This window comes from Pelodiscus sinensis, chromosome 5 (assembly GCF_052426305.1).
Source record: "Pelodiscus sinensis isolate ZL-2025 chromosome 5, ASM5242630v1, whole genome shotgun sequence".
NCBI lineage: Eukaryota > Metazoa > Chordata > Testudines > Trionychidae > Pelodiscus > Pelodiscus sinensis.
In genome coordinates this window covers 107700282-107719936 of record NC_143056.1, presented here as the reverse complement: position 1 = coordinate 107719936, position 19655 = coordinate 107700282, and the positions used below count along the sequence as shown (strand labels likewise).

General features: G+C 45.6%; 1 protein-coding gene across 7 annotated transcripts in view; it reads right to left on the bottom strand.

Annotated features, from left to right (window-relative positions):
• Positions 1 to 19655, bottom strand: part of DENND5A (DENN domain containing 5A) — a 139292-nt gene that overhangs the window by 14511 nt on the left and 105126 nt on the right. For 3 of the 7 annotated variants that reach the window (XM_075927965.2, XM_075927961.2, XM_075927963.2), the window contains 5 exons: positions 14555 to 14707; positions 13697 to 13801; positions 8227 to 8311; positions 6161 to 6245; positions 1521 to 1649 (listed from right to left, as the gene is read on the bottom strand). In XM_075927965.2, the coding sequence (XP_075784080.2) occupies positions 1521 to 1649; positions 6161 to 6245; positions 8227 to 8311; positions 13697 to 13801; positions 14555 to 14707 (557 nt within the window). The remainder of the gene's footprint in view (positions 1 to 1520; positions 1650 to 6160; positions 6246 to 8226; positions 8312 to 13696; positions 13802 to 14554; positions 14708 to 19655) is intronic. The other 4 variants (XM_075927962.2, XM_075927964.2, XM_089778631.1 and 1 more) reach the window with 3 other exon arrangements.

Below are 19655 nucleotides of genomic sequence, written 5' to 3'. Positions count from 1 at the left end.
TTGTATTCCTTTTCCATACTGAATATGTCTTACTATGTCTGCCACATAAAGCAAAATCCACTCCCTTAATATTGCTAACTACTAAGTAGTTGCCTAGGAAAATGCATTGGACAGCTAAGCTTACTGCAGCACTTTGCATAGACATTCTAAAGAGCTGGAATGGCCTCGTTTAACACACTGTCAAGTTGCACTGACTGGAATGCTCTAATCCTTCCCTAACTAGAACATCTAAAAACGTACAAACAAGCACATGGGATTACCTACTATTGATGCCTTCTTCTATGTAAGCAGCTCATCTGCACGTTACTTGCCATTTTGATACATATTTATATTTTTGTGTCTCATTCTGAGCTACAGTTAGAAAAATAGCACGGATTTTATTAAGGAGCAACACATAGGCAAGTGCTTTGCAGCATCTCCCTTTAAATCCTGTCACTTGCTCAACGTGGGATAAATGTTGCCAGGTTTAATGAATTAACCTTTGGTGCCAGTGAATCAGGCCATGCATATACATTAAGCACTAATGTATTCAGCTCTGAACCCTAGCATTGGCCATGACTCCCAACTGAAAGGGCTTAACAGCACATATTTTTCCTAAGTGATGCTGATTAATGAAATCCTGGTGTTTGTTATACTTCAATTAGTTTCCTCTTTAAGTAGTGTTGTAAATGGCACCCAAATTTTGTGTGTGTGCGTGTGTGTGTGTGTGCACACGTGTATGCCTCCCTCATCCCTTACCTACAGCAGCCACATTTGGCCTTCATGCAAATGGGTCATGACAAGATACAAAATGTTACCCAAAGTACCAATTCCCACCCATCACATTTATCGTCCTTCAAAGTCCAGATAATTTTCTGTATTTGTAAATGCCTACAAGTATTCATTTTCAATAAAAATAAAAACACTCCCCCCAAAAATTAATGATTACTCTACAATTACAAAAATGAATATGCACAACTAGTATGTGAAGAATATAGGCATGTGGCATTATCACTGCAGTTTTAGGGGATGAGCTGTAACCATCTTCACAGTTTGCCCTAAAATTATTTATTTTTGTATTGTGGTCTCACCTAGAATCCCCAGGCTGCATTGTGGCAGGCTCCCCCCCCACAGACACACACAGACACAGAGTCCTTGGGGAGAAGGACATATTCTAGTTTTATACACCCAGGGCGGATGCACAAAAGCTAAATGCTCAAAGCACTCTAACAACGTGAATCCCAACTGATTTAATCACTCAGGATCTCTCAAGTTGGGCACCCAAAATCACTCGCTACATCTGGAGACCTTGGCCTAAGTTACTGCTTGCAGGAAGTCTGAAGCAGAGAACTCAAAATAGACTTTTCTCCCTCTCGAGCATGTCTGGTGCTATGAATGGCTTGTTAGCTCCACTGCTGTACCTCTTGTTTGCGCTGTTCATCAGATACGAGCCTGGGCAAGTTTGTGCATTTCAAGATGAACTACTATTCAACAGGTCTGGTTTTTAAAAGTTGTATTTAGGATAGACAGGCTTTGCTTACTTTGTAAGTTCAAGATCTGAAAGAAGCTGCTTTAGATGTCTGGAGAGTAACTTCTTTTCCATGGACAGTCGAACCCAGGCCCTGGCCTTACCAACATCTGTTTTGATCTCACCAATGTTCTGGATATGCCTAAAAAGGGAGGAGGAAAAAGATAATCAGACACTGATTAGTAATATCATCTCTTCAGTTTTTTCACATTAAGCAGGCCTGGGGAACAACTGCTGGGGAAAAAACCCCAGAGCCATAAATATAATTCATTATCCAAGAACCTTGCATCACTGTATATCTAGCTAAAGAAAGACACAAGAGAGAGAAGTTACCAGTACTGCAGTGCCTTAGTTTCAGCATTCTAGACCAGCCCCATTGCCTCACAATGATTTAAGGCTCACTCCTCTCCTTATAGACACAGACTTAAAGGTCAGAAGGGACCATTGTGATAATCTAGAATGACTTCCTGCACACTGTAGATCATAGAACCTCACTCACCCATCCTGTAATAGACCCCAAGCTCTGGCTGAGTTACTGAAGTCCTCAGATCGTAGTTTTAAGGACTTCAAGTTAGAAATGTCACCATTTATACTAGTTTAAACCAGCAAGTGACCCACACCTCATGCTGTAGCGGAAGGCAAAAAAATCCCATGGACTCTGCCAATCTGACCTAGGGCAAAATTACTTCTCAACCCCAAATATGAAGACCCTGAGCATGTGGGCAAGACCAACCAGGTAAAATACCTAGGAAAGAACTCTCTATAGGATTCAGAGGCCTCCCCGTCTAGTGTCCCATCTCCAGCAGCTGGGGATTTTTGCTACTGACAGCTGCCAGTGAGCCATGTGACACTGTAACAATATGGTTTTTCTGTAATCATGATGGAAGGCCTGAAGCCATTCTGGCAGCCAAACTGAAGAGCAGCAGCCATTAGCTGTAAGGTCTAGAGTCACATACTCACATTCCATCTATTTTGTATTAAAATAGTGTCATACCAAACTGTGAGAAGGGGATTTTGTCCGGATAGCTCCCACACTGTCACCAGATAAACAAATCTCAAGTTGGGTAAAGAAAACTTAAGTAACACTGTTCTGTCCAGCAAGAAACTGCTTATCAATACTTGAGGCTGTGGAATCCTCATTCTATGATCACTGTCATTACACTTTCCTATTGTTTGTCTGTGTGATCTCTGTCTGGTTTGTAACTGTTTCTGTCTGTTGTATAATTAATTTTGCTAGGTGTAAATCAATTAAGGTGCTGAGGTATGATTGGTTAGGTAATTTTGTTATGATTGGTTAGTAAAATTATACTGAAATATAAAATTATACTGAAATAATTGGTTACGGTATAGCTAAGCAGGACTCAGGTTTCATTATATAAACTGGGGTCCAAGAAGGAGACCAGGAAGAAGATCGGAAGTGACAGAAGCAGAAGGAAGGAAGCAAAAGGCTGGAAGACCAAAGGGAGACAAGGAATACCAAGGAGAAGGGGGAAGACCTGGAAGAAGACATCACCTCTGAGACACAGCCTAAGACCAGACCATGACGTGCAGCAGCTAAGATCCAAAGAGACTGATCTTGCCTGGCCAACAGGGGAAGTTTGCCTGTACCAGGATTGGTGAGCATGACACAGTGTGCTTAACATATGTATTCTGCTTGTTTGGGAATTGTCAATAAATAGAGGATAAGGATATTACTGTGTAGGGCTCCTTCAGTGGCTAAAGATCCTGCCAACCCGCAGGAAGATGTGCCCTGAGCCCTAGGAATTGGGTAAGGGTGGGTGTGTAAATTAACAGGGTTGCACCTTGAGCCCTAGGAACTGATTAAAGGTGTGTGCCAGGGATAGATAAATTTGTGCAGGTAACAACTTCATAGGTCAAACTCCCTCCCAGATCAGGCATCCCTTCTACACTCCTGCCCCAGGTCTCAGAACCCTCTCCTACACCCAAAATCTATCCCAGACCCCACATATTCTCCCATTAATATACAATAGAAAAGTGTAGCCTATGACCACATCCCAAAATTCTTGGAGTGCCTCCCCGGCCAAAATTATTGTCCATCTCTGTCACAGGCACTCCCATAATACCAACCCCCTCCATACACTGAAAACCAGTTACGTTTTTTCCTTCCACTGCTCTCTCTTAAAAGGCTGTTCCAGAACTTCAGTCATCTGGTGATTAGAAACTTTCATCTAATTTGAAGCCTACACATGTTTCTGGCCAGCATACATCCATTCATTCTTCTGTACACACTGGCATTTAAGTTAATAGCTCCCCTTCCTCTCTGGTATTTATCCTTCTGATGTATTAACAGAGAGCAATCATCTCTCCCCGTAGCCTTTGTATAGTTCGGCTACACAAGCCAAGCTCTTTGCATCCCTTCTCAGAGTAGATTTGCCATTCCTTGGATCATTCTAGTAGCTCTTCTCTGCACCTGTTCCGGTTTAAATTCATCTTTCTTAAACATGAGGAGCCAGAATTGCACATGGTTCTCCAGATGAGGTCTCACCAATGTCTTGTTCAAAGATTTCACCATTTAAACTAGTTTAAACCATTGTGCTTTGTACAAGGATACTAACACTTCCATGCCTCTACTGTAAATACCCTACCTGACACGCCCTAGGACTGCAGTATGCATGGCTGAGTGCCCTTGTGCACACAACAGCAGAAGCAAGCTACAAGGTCTCCAGAGGTGACTAATGATTTTGGGGGCTCCACCTGAAATAGACCCTTGAGACTCAAGTGACTTAATCACTCAGGATATCTCAAGTTGTTAAGAATGCTTTGAATCAAAGCCTTTGTGCATCAACCCTCCCTGTATAAACCTGGAATACCTCCTTTCTCCCAAGGAGTCTCTGTGTAAGCGCTGCAATACAAACATAAATCAATCAAACAATCAATCAATCAAGTAAGGTCAAACGGAGGAGAGGTTCAGCTTGTCCTCTAAAACTGCAGTCACAATGCTATGTGCCTGTATTTTACATATCAAATAAGCAAATAGCATTTCACAGAATCAGCCAATCCATAGAGCTTTATTAAAGAGCATCTTCTGATCGCCTGTCAACACAGTTACAAAGTTTTTTTTAAAACCACTTCACAGAGCAGTATAAATAGCTATACTAAAAGTGTAAATCCTTATTTGCTTAAATACATAACTCTCATCACTAGATGTATTAATTATTTTTATTCATTATCTCCCATTGTATAGACCCTGTTCCAAAATATTTGGTCTCACTCAGTTGCTCAACGAGCCTTATACACTAGCAGAGCACACTAAAATTTAACCTGAAAATATAAAAGTAGCATGAATCAGAGTCAAATGTAGTGAAGACTTTGAACAAATGATTAAAAAGAAGTCATGGGCAGCTGCATTATGTAATGCTTCTCAACAGAAGAGATCAGCAGGATCCACAACCTGGCTGGGCTCCTGGGCAAGGTGGGGTTGGGGCTCTGCACTCCCAGAGAGGGCGGGGCTGGGCAGCTCCTAGCTCTGCACCACACCCCAGCCTTCAGCGTTGCCCAGCACACATGCCACACAGAGCTCCAGCTGTGATTTAAAGGGCCCGCGGCTCTGGCCATCACTGCTGCAGTAGCAACAGCAGCAGCAGCCGGGAGCTACCAGGCCTTTTGTATCGCTGGATCTGCACCCTTCTGTGTTGGTGGGCCTGAAAGAGATCAAGCAGATAACTACCAGAATACTATGGGAGGAATTATACCAATTTTAGAGAGAGGGGTACACAGGCACAGAGACATTTTTTAATCTATCGAGGCCATGGAAGAAGCCAACAGCAGAGCTACCAGGCCTGAGAATGAATCTATTGTCAAGTCTGAAAAGGTGTTTGTACTAAAAAGCATCAAACACAGTAAATATGTACTGTCAGTTTTGTCACATTGGCTTTCGCACTCTTTGCGCACTTAATGGCGAAAGTCTGGCCAACCCATGCTAAGATTCAAAGGTTGTTGAGGTTTATCAGGAAACATGGAGGAGTTCAGAACTGCCCAGCTGGTCCCACAGTAACTGGATAGATCCTGTCCCCCAATCTCAGAAGATACCACAGATATAACTCAGAAGACAAAGAAGGAAGGATATTTTCTAAGGCTATTGTTACAAGCTAACGGGTAGTACAGTGAAGTCACATACTGTAAGTGTATGGTTTCCTCATTATGCAGCAAGTTTCACTCAGGTCAGTGAAAGAATTTCACTATAAATCTTGGCAAATTGCTTAGCAATTTCTTCCAGCTGAAGCACATTGCTTTTCCAGTTGAGCAAGCACCTCTTCCAGAGGAAAAACAACTGCAAAACCAGGAATTACAGCCAAACAAGTGTCAGCCTTGAGGGTCCAAAATTGGAATTTATAATCCAGAGTTCTTTATATTATGAAATAATCTTAGCCTTTCTAAGATTTAGTAATAAAAATTTTTTCATCCCATTTTCTTTCATAACAGACTTTATGGAGACAGAAAGAGAAAGTGATTTTTATTATTTACATTAATTACGTCTATAGCTCAGGTTCACTCAGAATGAAAATACAAAATTCATACGAGCCATTCAGGAGTTATACTTTCTTTCGGCATTACTGAAGTAAACCTTTAACACAAGTTGCATGCATAGGAGCAAGGAGACCTTTAGGACTTCTTGTACCACTTCAAACTAACCTCATATCCTGAATGAGAGAGATTCTCAGGGGAGACATGGCTGGACTGGCATCTGACTTTCTCCTTTCTGAATCAAGAAGTACTCCTAAAACAAGAAAGATTTTTGGAAATCAATGGAAAAATAATTCAAAGAGTTTTAAAACAACCTTTAAACAACACTTTGTGCCAGTAACACAATGAAAGAATTAGAGAACATTTCAGAGAAACCGTTTTCCCTAGAATCCAGAAATGGTACATGACATGCTGCATATGTTCGTGTTGCCAATGACACATGGCTTTGTGAAAACAGTATAGCCAAAATGAGTGCTGACTAAGGCAGTATATTAACTCCATGGAAAACGCTGAGATGTTCAGGCAACTCATACGCTCAGCACTATGACATATTAATAAGCTTAATATGCAGGATTGGTGGGAGACCAAAGAGTGCGAGCTATACAAACTATTTATCATTGAAGTATTATTTTCTAAAAAGTTCTTCACTTCCTTCCCAAATGAGCTATCACAAGTTGTCATGGGAAAAATCTGTGTTGAATGGTATGTGTTCAACGTAGCCCGTGAAGCCTGCATTAAATCACAGAAATGGATAAAACAAGTAGAACACAAAACCTGGAATTTAAATGCTGAGCAATGCTATCTTTATATCACATCTCAAACACTATACAACCAGCAGCCACCTGCTCTCAGTCCCAAGGTAGAAAGAACAGCCTCAGCAGTTAGTTTGGAACCTAAGGCTCTGCTTGTTAAACCAATGCGCATAGTGGACTACTTGCACAACCATGCACAGGCTACTAAAGATCAAATTCTCTGCTGGCACAACTACTGAATTTGGGCAAAGAATTTGGCTCTAAAAACTGCTTGTGCCTCAGTTTCTCCTTCTGAGAAATTGGAACTAAAGAGCTTTTCCCACATTTGTAATGAACTGACTTAAATCATTAATGCACTTCTTCCTTTTTTCCAAAAGACACCTATTTGCTGAAAACAAAATGTATACTAAATAGAGGTTACTTATATTGCATAAGAGAATTTATACAGTGGAGAAAGAAGTACTTAGCTCTCCACTCTATTAATATGAAAGAAGTTAAAAGTTTCCAATGTGTTCCTACCAATAGGTATGGTTACCTGTATTTATGTACCACCAGTAAAAGTTATTCATGCAGTATATTACTCAAACCTTTTATATACGTTGTGGCCGGATTTTAAAACAAGATGGATAATTTCATGTTCTGTAATACAACTGTACACGTTTAAGATGGAGGTAAAGAAATATACCTCACAATGGACGATGACTATTTCACAGGCTGGCAAGGGATTTTCCCCCTTATGTACAACACTGCATGATTGGGAAGGTGTATCAAACAAGCTTATTGTTACAGCCTGTCCCTGAAACATCACATATTGGTAGGACACAAGAGCCAGTTAACAGGATTCGAGTCTTTAACTGCACACGCTATGCAAAATAAGTCTTCAGAATTACATTGGAAAACAAGAAGTCTGCTCCATGTAAATACTAAACAAATCAGTCTCAGCAGTTATGTGAGTAACATCATAGTAAATCACACCCTCTAATACCTACAGCAGTGGAGAATTTATAGTCTTCTGTTTGATGTGCATCATTTGGAACCAGTCTAAAGGAGACTAGTGATTTGGAAACTTTTACCATTTTTAAAGGAGTCCCACTAGTACAGGCAGTCCCCGGGTTACGTACAAGATAGGGACTGTAGGTTTGTTCTTAAGTTCATTTGTATGTAAGTCGGAACTGGTACATATTGTAGGGGAAACTCTAGCCAAAACATTTCTCCAGAGCTCAGTTTTATTCTCCCACACCTCACTTCCCCTCAGTCCTTTATTCTCAAGCTGAGATGTCTGCTGAGAAAAGCCGCTCCACATCTCCCTGGTCTGCTGGGGGGGGCACTAGCTTCGCGTCTCCCTGGTCTGCTGGGGGGAAGCAGCTAGTGCGGGGTTGCCTCACCCCGTTTGTAAGTAGGGATCTGATGTAAGTCAGATCCATGTAACCCGGGGACTGCCAGTACTTTTGAAAACCCTTCTGCAATATACACAAACATTACCTGAGGTACTGAAGCTACCTGACGTGGGCTTTCTCTGCCTATTTTCTTGGTAGTGTAACAAGTGCGACCACAAAGCAGATTTTCCCTAAAATTAAAAAAAAAAAAGATTGTTAACATATTGAATTTAGCAATTCAAATCAATAAATGTGTTGCATTTCCTAAAAATTAGAAACCACCACTAAAAGTAACATTTTCAACAGTTAGTTCTAAAGATATTTTGTTTTCCATAACAATATCATTAAAAACACAAGAAACAAAAGAGGTAGGAGGAAGTGAACAGATGGAAAAAGGACAGAAGAACAAAAGAAAAAGTGGAAAGGATTTGTAAAAATGTTAACTGTTCAGCATCTCCACTCTTGGTGTTAATTTTTTTTTAAAAAAAGAAGACTGGCTAGATGTACAGATTCTGGTAACTGAACAGTTCAGCTAAGCATCACTTCTGTTTATTAATATATGACCTAAATATTTATTTAAATATGCACTATAAAGATACGTACTACAAACTGATGTCCCATCACCCTGTAACCTGAGTTGACAGATACCTCACCCCTTCTATGGGGAAAAGAAGCACCAACAGGGCAGACACTTATGCTTATATCTACACGTAAAATGCTACAGAGGCACAGCTACAGTCGCACTGCTACAGCACTTCAGTGTAGACACTCACTGCGACAATGGAAGAATCCTTCCTGTCACCAGTTAATCCACCACCCCCAGGAACAGGGTAGCTAGGTCAAATTCTTCCATCAACACAGTGCTGTCTACACTGGGGCTAGATTGGCACAGATGTGTCTCAGGTTTTTCACACCCTTGAGAGATAGAGTTATGTTAGTGGAACTTCTCAGGGTAGACTCACGTGAGTCTACAACAGGCTACCCAAGTTGGTGATAAGGATTAAGAGCTACTTTTTCAGGTCCTTCAAAGCTTAGTCCAAGTTCCTCTACCAAAGAGATCAAAGGTTTTCATTACAAATGTTAAAAAAAATAACAACACATACACACAAAGATAAAGAAATTCAAATAAAGCTTGAAACTATTTTTATAGACAGTAAAGAAATTCTGAAGGGTAAAATTCAGAATGCAGTATTTAGGACACTAAGTCAAAGGTAAAGTTTATATCTTTAGTCAATATGATGTCTTCCTAAAAAGGGTCAGGAGATTTACACTGACTCACCCTACAGCTAGTTATGAATGACAAATCAAGTGATATTGAAGTCACAGAAGACACCAATACCCAAATAGGGATTATCAGGAACATTAATTGGATGCACTTCCTTAAGAAATGATTTGTAAGAGTCTTTTAAGAAGCTTTACTGGGGATCTCAGTAAAGAATGAGAAATCATCTTTCTGCTAAAAGGGCAGATTAGATAGGGTTTTTTTTTTTTTCCATAAGAGAAAAAAGGTAGATGGGCTGTCAAATCTTGGCTTTATTTGGGGGTTTCCTATTTGTATCTGCAGTGTGTAAGAACCACTCATGGTATTTAAAATATCTGAACAGTTAGGTGTTTGGGGGCGAAATAATTAAGGGGTGACTGTTGCAGGTGCCAAAAGCAAAGTCTCCTTTGAAAAATCTAGCCCAACTTGTTCATTTCTGCGAGTAATGTGGACAGGGAGAACTAGCGCCTCTAATCACAGACCTACAAGGTATTTACTCCAAGGTCTTATTCCCACACTAGTTACATTGGTATGTTTCTAAAATATAAAGCTCAAATGTCTCTTTCAAAATTGTGGAAATCATCTCTCACAAATTGTTGAGTGAAAACATTACAAAAAGCCCCATAGAAACCTGATTTCTCATTAGTGTAACTGGAAGGCCCACTGTGAAAAACAAAAGCTACAGCGGGCCTTACAAAAGGACAGGCATGAAAATCATTCATGGAGATTATCACAGCCAAAATACTATTTCAGGAGATGGGGAGACGAATATACACTCTAATACATTCTGGCAACGCAGCATTTCAACAGATGAGGATAGCATATGCTCCCAGTGCTGGAACACCTGAAGAAGGCAAATAAGCAAAGGCCTCTACAGAAAATGGAAACAGCAATACCAAACGAGTATTGGAAAGAAATCATACTATGTGCATCTGCCTGTTTCTTTCACCAGCACATTATTATTTGGACACACCAAAGGAGCGTAATAATGATGCAAGTTACAAGTATAAAAAGGAGAAGGAGACAGCCCCAGGGAAGGAGGGGAATTCATATATATTTAGGCTGGGCCAGACTGACAAGGGCACTAGATCCTACACTGCATGATCAGACTGGATCAGTTAAGGCAAGAGGTGAGCTTTGGTCAATTGATGGGCACAGAGTTGAATAGCACAAATGCGAGAAGTATGGGTAATAAGCAGGAAGAACTGGAATTGCTAACAAATAAATACAACTATGATATCATTGGTATTACAGAAACCTGGTGGGATGGGACGCATGATTGGAATGTTGGTATGGAAGGGTACAGCTTGCTCAGGAAGGACAGACAGGGAAAAAAGGGAGGAGGGGTTGCCTTGTATATTAAAAATGTACACACTTGGACTGAAGTGGAGATGAACGTAGGAGATAGCTGTGTAGAGAGTCTCTGGGTTAAGCTAAAAGGGGTAAAAAATGAGGGTGATATCATGCTAGGAGTCTACTACAGGCCACCTAGCCAGGTGGAAGAGGTGGATGAGGCCTTTTTTAAACAATTAACAAAACTATCCAAAGCCCAAGATTTGGTGGTGATGGGGGACTTCAACTATCCAGACATATGTTGGGAAACTAACACAGCGGGGCACAGGCTATCCAATAAGTTTCTGGACTGCATTGGAGACAACTTTCTGTTTCAGAAGGTTGAAAAAGCTACCAGAGGAGAAGCTGTTCTGGATTTGGTTTTAACAAATAGGGAGGAACTAGTTGAGAACTTGAAAGTGGAAGACAGTATAGGGGACAGTGATCATGAAATAATAGAGTTCATGATCTTAAGGAAAGGTAGAAGGGAGACCAGCACAATTGAGGTAATGGATTTCAGGAAGGCAGATTTTGATAAGCTCAGAGAACTTGTAGGTAAGGTCCCATGGGAAGCAAGACTGAAGGGAAAAACAACTGAGGAGCATTGGAAGTATTTCAAAGGGACGTTGTTAAGGGCCCAAAAGCAAACAATTCCGCTGTGTAGGAAAGATAGAAAATATGGCAAAAGACCAGCTTGGCTTAACAAGGAGATCTTGCACGATCTCAAAATAAAAAAGGAGTCATATAAAAAAATGGAAACTAGGACAAATAACAAAGGATGAATATAGGCAAGCAACACGGGAATGCAGGGGCAAGATTAGAAAGGCAAAGGCACAAAATGAGATCAAACTAGCTACAGGCATAAAGGGAAACAAGAAGACCTTTTATAAATACATTAAAAGCAAGAGGAAGACCAAGGACAGGGTAGGCCCACTGCTTAGTGAGGAGGGAGAAGCAGTAACAGGAAACTTGGAAATGGCAGAGATGCTCAATGACTTCTTTGTTTCGGGCTTCACCGAGAAGTCTGGAGGTGTGCCTAACGTAGTGAATACAAGCAGAGAGAGGGTAAGTTTAGAAGATAGGATACACAAAGAACAAGTTAAAAATCACTTAGGAAAATTAGATGTCAGCAAGTCACCAGGTCCTGATGAAATGCATCCCAGGATACTCAAAGAGCTGATAGAGGAGGTATCTGAGCCTTTAGCTATGATCTTTGAAAAATCATGGCAGACGGGAGATTCCAGAAGACTGGGAAAGGGCAAATATTGTGCCCATCTATAAAAAGGGGAATAAGAACGACCCAGGAAACTACAGACCAGTCAGTTTAACGTCTGCCCCAGGGAAGATAATGGAGCAGGTCATTAAGGAAATCATATGCAAACACTTGGAAGGTAATAAAGTGATAGGGAATAGCCAGCATGGGTTTGTGAAGAACAAGTCATGCCAAACTAATCTGATAGCTTTCTTTGATAGGATAACGAGCCTTGTGGATAAGGGAGAAGCGGTGGATGTTATATACCTAGACTTTAGTAAAGCATTTGATACGGTCTCGCATGATATTCTTATTGATAAACTAGGCAAATATAACTTAGATAGGGCCACGATAAGGTGGGTGCATAATTGGCTGGATAACCGTAGTCAGAGAGTTGTTGTTAACGGTGCTAAATCCTGCTGGAAAGGGATAACGAGTGGAGTTCCGCAAGGGTCTGTTTTGGGACCCGTACTGTTCAATATCTTCATCAATGATGTAGATATTGGGATAGAGAGTACGCTTATTAAGTTTGCAGATGATACCAAACTCGGTGGGGTTGCAACTTCTTTGGAGGATAGGGACATAATTCAAAATGACCTTAGCAAGTTAGAGAAATGGTCAGAGGTAAACAGGATGAGGTTTAATAAAGAGAAATGCAAAGTGCTCCACTTAGGAAGGAACAATCAGTTCCATACATACAAGATGGGAAGTGACTGTCTAGGAAGGAGCATGGCGGAAAGGGATCTAGGGGTCATAGTGGACCACAAGTTGAATATGAGTCAACAGTGTGATGCTGTTGCAAAAAAAGCAAATATGATTCTAGGTTGTATCAACAGGTGTGTTGTAAGCAAAACTCGTGAAGTCATTCTGCCGCTCTACTCTGCACTAGTTAGGCCTCAGCTGGAGTACTGTGTCCAGTTCTGGGCGCCACATTTCAAGAAAGATGAGGAGAAATTGGAAAGGGTACAGAGAAGAGCGACAAGAATGATTAAAGGTTTAGAGAACATGACCTATGAAGCCAGGCTTCATGAACTGGGCTTGTTTAGTTTGGAAAAAAGAAGATTAAGGGGGGACATGATAGCGGTTTTCAAATATTTAAAAGGGTGTCACAAGGAGGAAAGAGAAAATTTGTTCCTCTTGGTTTCTGAGGACAGGACAAGGAGTAATGGGCTTAAGGTGCAGCAGGGGAGGTTTAGATTGGACATTAGGAAAAAATTCCTAACTGTCAGGGTGGTCAAATATTGGAATAAATTGCCAAGGGAGGTGGTGGAATCTCCCTCTCTGGAGATATTTAAGAACAGGTTAGATAGACATCTGTCAGGGATGGTGTAGATGGAGCTTGGTCCTGCCTTGAGGGTGGGGGACTGGACTCGATGACCTCTCGAGGTCCCTTCCAGTCCTATGATTCTATGAAAGAACCAGTTGATAGCTCTGCAGAATGAAACAAATCCATCAGCAGGGAAACAGGCAAAAGTGTGGGGAGAAGGCAGCCATCTTTATTACTATGCTCCACTGAGAAGGCATGTGTTCAGTATTGGACGAATCAATTTATAAAATAGCAGGCTTCCACAATTTTAAGAGGCCAGAGTACACGTAATATTAGTAATGCTTTTTATTTTGGATCACAGTGTAAGACATATTGCACTTCCTTTGGCAGGCCTCTAATTATTCTACCACAACAGACTGCTCAGCACTGTTTGCCTACATCTGCAATCAATCCAAAGCATTAACCTTATGTGGGGTTGGCCGCCTGGTTGTCTGAAAGGCCCAAATGTGAGTTGAAGCAGAGTAAACTGATGCTCTGTCTTCTAGGCTGAAAGTAGTACAGCTTCTATCCTAAGTAGCATACAAGAGGGAAGGGAGAGTCAGACGATATACCTTCACACAGAGAAACTACCATTCAAGTCTGAATGAGAACAGACTTAGCCAATGGCGCCATGGAAACAGAGGGCAGAGCACTTGGATTATAGTTGCCTGGATTAAACATAATTTACTCTGCAAAATACTTCTTATAAATAAAACAGCATTTCAGCTCAATGTTCCCCTCCCAACACATGCAGGGGAAAGGAGGAAGAAACAACACCCCCTACACTCTGTAATCTTACAGGAGAAATCAAACAGCTGGAGCTCTATAATGAAAGGAGAGTGATACCAGAGGCCTTGTAAAACCACACTTGGCCATCTCTAAATAATTCTTTTGCTTGTTTTCACTGAGCCTGGGTAAGGGAGAAGAGAGGTCTTAGTGTTGTACATTAAGCTACCCTGCTTGAAGATAAATCCCCACACCCCATAAACCAATTAACAGCATGACAAGCTGAAAACTCTCAAGTCTGCACAGCTACAGTAAAAGAGAAAATAAAAAATGCAAACTGATGAAAACTATCACTATATAAAAACAGAAATAAAATAGTAAGCAGGTATTCAAAAAGTCATGTCTGAGCGTTCTGTTGGGTACTACACGTTGAGGAAGGGAATGGGGGATCCATTTAGTACCAAAATTGTTGGATTTTAAGAGTATAAAATAGAATTAAAAACAAGCAGTGAAACATAGTTGTGAGGCTGTAAATTCTATGAAATGCCATTATTTACCTGTTTGACTTGCAGACCATGACTCCATATCCTTTCTAAGAGATCACAAAGACTGGCTATTAATGTATTCTCTTCTACACCTGTGATGTTCACCTCACCATGACCTAATTCCACAGCTTCTCTGCCCATTTTTTCAACCAGCATCCTCTTGGTCTTGAAAAGAAGATGGCAAAATGAAAGTTATTCTTAAACACCAGGAACTCTATGATCCTACACATTCTTTCACAATAGTAAGATAGAGAATACAACTGGGTTTATACAGTGCCCCTGACAAGTTATGCAGAGACACATTTCTGTTATTTCACTAATAATCCTCCTTTATGAGGCATCACCTGACAGCCTCTTCCATCTTTTTATCTAGCTGAGTTATGCAAAAGGACACATGTGGCCTCCAGAGACTGGCTGGAGGGTTTAGAATGGGTAACCACCACCGAGTGCACCTTTGAGTGGAACAGGCAGAGGTCAGGGAGGCTTGCCGAACCTGAGGAGATTCAAAAGCAGAGTAGATACAGAACTAGAAGAGATATTCCCCAAGTCTGTCACCCCAACCACCCACAAATCTGTCAGTAAACATTACTTTTAGTGGTGTTTTTTTAATTTTCAGTTTTCTATCTGAGATAGTGACAGTGAAGAATGAAGCTTTTCCTGCCCTCTAGCTGCGGCCAGGTCCCTTGAAACAGAGAAGATAGCTAAAGCCCTCTCTGTGAGGAAAAGTCCTGTTTATTCAGGCTATGTCTCCTCTGGATAAACGTAGAGACAGATTTGGAAATACCCTACTGTCAGCATGCAGATGCCTGTGAGCCCCATCTGAGTGTTGTTTTTCTAAGAGGAACCCTTTCTCACGTATCCAGGAGGACATGGAATCTATCCTCCTTGTCCCTGGAGCTTGCAAGTGGCTGCCGAAGGGTTATGGACAGCTTTCCTTGTAAGCTGTGTGCTTCTGCGGCTGCTCAGAGAGATTAAAATGTCACCCAGCTCATTAGCCGAGTGCCCACCGCTAGGTGTTTTGTTTCTAGAGGTGGTACATGTTCACACCTGCCGCAGTGCACATAAAAATTATTCCACACAAGGGCGAAAAAATTAGAGGGAACATTGGTTGTGTGGTTCTCCTGCATGCTGCTATCTCCTCTGCAGTGACTTGGCTATCAGTCACGCCTACCCTTCCTATGGCCTGTTAACAGTTCTCTCTGAGACAGGGTGAGGGGGTTGAAAAGGGGACATGGGTTGCTGCTGGTGGATGCAGGGATAGAGGCATAAGCAGGAAGTTTTCAGCAGATGAAGACAACCTACATTCATCTAGCCAGGTGGCAGCCACATCATAGGAAAGATGTATTCTTCTAACACAATGTTTTTCACACTACAGGTCATGGAATGTTGGGCACTGGGTCTCCTTGCTGCAGGGTGAGCAGGAGGCGCTAAGGCAGCTACCTGCCTGTCCAAGAACTGCGGACCGCACAGTGCCCCAGAAGCGGGCGACAGCAGGCCTGGCTCCTACGTGAGGGTGGGGGGCAGAAGAGCTCACAGGGCTCCTTGCACTGCTCCTGCCTTGTGCACTAGCTTTGAGGGGGATTTGATAGCAGCCTTCAACTTCCTGAAGGGAGGTTCCAAAGAGGATGGAGAAAGGCTGTTCTCAGTAGTGGCGGATGGCAGGACAAGGAGCAATGGTCTCAAGTTACAGTGGGGGAGGTCTAGGTTGGACATTAGGAAAAACCATGTCACTAGGAGGGTGGTGAGGCACTGGAATGGGTTACCTAGTGAGATGGTGGAATCTCCATCCCTAGAGGTTTTTAAGTCTCAGGGTATGTCTACACTACAAAGTTAATTCGAACTAACGGACGTTAGTTTGAACTAACTTTCCAAGGCGCTACACTAGCGCTCCGTTAGTTCGAACTTAATTCGAACTAACGGAGCGCTTAGTTCGAACTAGGTAAACCTCATTTTACGAGGATTAAGCCTAGTTCGAACTTACTAGTTCGAATTAAGGGCTGTGTAGCCCCTTAATTCGAACTAGTGGGAGGCTAAGGCTTCCCAGGTTTCCCTGGTGGCCACTCTGGCCAACACCAGGGAAACTCTATTGCCCCCCTCCCGGCCCCGGAGCCCTTAAAGGGCCACGGGCTGGCTACACAGTTTGTGCCAGTTGCAAGGCTGCAAGCACCCGTGCCAACACACCCTGCACCTGCCACACGATAAGCCAGCCACCCGAGGACACCCAGCCCTCCACTGCTCCCCAGGACCAGCCTGGCAGCTCCCAAGAGCCTGCCCGGGGGCGCAAAAGGCGGGCGCCCGCTTGGTCAAGTGCGGAGATCGTGGACCTCATCGAGTTTGGGGGGAAGCCTCCAATGTCCACGATCTCCGCACTAGCCACAGGAACGCGGCCGTCTACGGCCACATGGTCAAAGACCTGCGGCAGTCCTACTCCTGGGCCTGCCAGCCAGGGGCCGACCCAGACGCCTGCCCCCACTTCCATGCCCTGGTCCGCATCCTGGGGGCTCATGCCGTCCCTGCCCCCCGGGACGTGATTGACCCCGGGGCAGAAGGACCGCTCCTGGAGACGGAGGAGGAGGGCTCTGAGAGCCAGGAACCTGCCGCCAGCCTGCCCGGGACCCGGGAGCCCCGAGGCACCCCACAGAGCCGCTCGCCTGTGTCGTCTGAGGCCGGGGAGGCGTCCACCTGTGAGTACCATCGTGTTCCCCTTATGTGTACGGGGGGCTGGGGCGAGAGGGAGCCCCGGGAGCGTGCGCCTGGGCCTTGCCCACCAAGGAGCAGCAGCTGAGGATCCTGCAGGGGCTCTGGCCTTGCAGAGGGGAGCTGGGTTTCACACACCTGGGCCCCTGGGGTAATTGACCGCTGGTCTTGTTGCACCACAGCTGCAGCACCTGGGCCTGCAGGGCACACCACACCGCCTGCAGCAGCTGCCCGTGCCCGGGCAAGCAGGAGAGCCAGGAACGAGGAGGAGTTCCAAAGGCGGCACCTCCGGTTCATGGACCACCAGCTCCGCACCCAGGACCACTGGGTTCAGGAGGACCTGAGGCTGCGCCGGAGGAGTCTGGAGGCCCTGGAGGAGCAGGGCCATGCCCTGCGAGGCCACCTCCAGAGCCTGCTCGACCGCTTCCCATTTCCTCCTCCCCCTGCTCCTCCTGCTCCCCCTGCTCCTCTTGCTGCTCCCACTCCAGCTTCCACTCCTGCTTCCTCCACACCCCCTGTCCCTCCTGCCCCCCCCCCACAACCATTTCCCACCGACGCCCCCGGACCCGCAGTGTGGCGAGACGGGAGAGGCAGCCGGACTCCCACCCCTGAGCTTTCCTTTCCCTTCCTCCCTTCCCTCCCCTTCCAGCTCCCTCGTCCCAAGTTTCCCCCTCCCCTCTCCCACCCTCATTCCTCCCTTCCACCACCCACTTATGTGAAATAAACAGACATTGTGGTTTCAAAAACAGGTGTCTTTATTTGACAGTAGGTAGGGAGGGGAAAGGGGAAGGGGCGTAGGGTGGAAGAAGGCCCCAGTGGGGCATGCAGGGAGAGGTCAGTCCTCCTCCTCCACCAGGAAGCTCTCCCGCAGGGCTTCCCGGATCCGGACGGCCCCCCGCTGGGCTTCCTGGACGGCGGCGGTGCGGGGCTGACCGTAGTGGCCAGCCATGCGGTCAGCCTCAGCCATCCAGGCTGGCAGGAAAGCCTCCCCCTTCCGCTCACACAAATTGTGGAGCACACAACATGCTGCCACCATGGGAGGGATGTTGTGCTCGGCCAGGTCCAGACGGGTGAGGAGGCATCGAAAGCGGGCTTTCAGTCGCCCGAAGGCCCCCTCCACCATGATGCGGGCCCTGGTCAGCCTGGCATTGAAGGCCTGGCGGGAGGGATTGAGGTGCCCCGTGTAGGGCTTCATGAGCCAGGGCTGCAGTGGGTAGGCGGCATCCCCCACCAGGCACACGGGCATGTCCACGTCCCCGACCCTGATGTGGCAGTCGGGGAAGAAGGTCCCGGCCTGCAACCGCTGGCACACGGAGGAGTTGCGGTACACCCGGGCGTCGTGTGCTTTGCCGGACCAGCCCACATTAATGTCTGTGAACTGGCCCCGGTGGTCACACACGGCCTGCAGGATCACGGAGAAGTACCCCTTGCGGTTGACGTACCGGGACGCCTGGTGTTCCGAGGCACGGATGGGGATGTGCGTCCCATCGATGGCCCCCCCACAGTTGGGGAAGCCGAGGGCGCCGAATCCCCGGATGACGGCGTCCAGGTCGGCGAGGCGGACCACCCTGCGGAGCAGCACCTGGTTGATGGCCTTGACCACCTGCGGAGAGAGACACAGCAAAGCGCCAATCAGTGGGGCGCCCGGGTGGCTGGGAGCGTTCGTGCCCTGGCAGTGCCCCGCGCCCCACTCCCAGAAGCAACCCCCCTGGCGGCGTGTAGTACGGCCGGGACAGACCGACCCCTCCGGTGCGGGGCGCTTTCGCCTCCTCCCGCCCCCCCCTTTGTCCCTGGGGCGGCCCATCCCCTCCTCGCAGCCCCCCTCCCCCCCGGCTCGGTGGCCGTCGAGTGCCGTACCTGCATGAGCACCGCTCCGACGGTGGATCTCCCCATGCAGAACTAGTTCCCGACGGATCGGTAGCTGTCCGGCGTGGAGAGCTTCCAGAGGGCGATGGCCACCCGCTTCTGGAGGGGGATGGCGGGTCTCATGCGAGTGTCCCTTCTGCGCAGGGCAGGGGCGAGCCACTCGCAGACCTCCAGGAAGGTGTCCCTCCTCATCCTGAAGTTCTGGGTCCACTGTCGGTCCTCCCAGCGCTCCAGGACGATGCGGTCCCACCAGTCGCTGCTGGTGTCCAGACGCCAGACGTGGCGGGGCACGCCGGTGCTGGGGCGCCGCTGCGGCTCCTCCACGGCCCCCAGGGCGGCCAGGCAGAGAGGAAGGGGGCTGACGTGCACCAGGTGGTGCCAGGCAGCCTCGAGCCATTGGTGGCAGGCTTGCAGCAGCAAGACCAGAAAGTGCACCAGAAGGTGCAGGGCGAGCTGTGGCTCCATGTTGCCACCTGCGGCGGCCCCCCCGAAGGGAAGCACCGACACAGACGGGCACAGAGACCAACGCTTTGCTGTCCCTCGGCGAGGT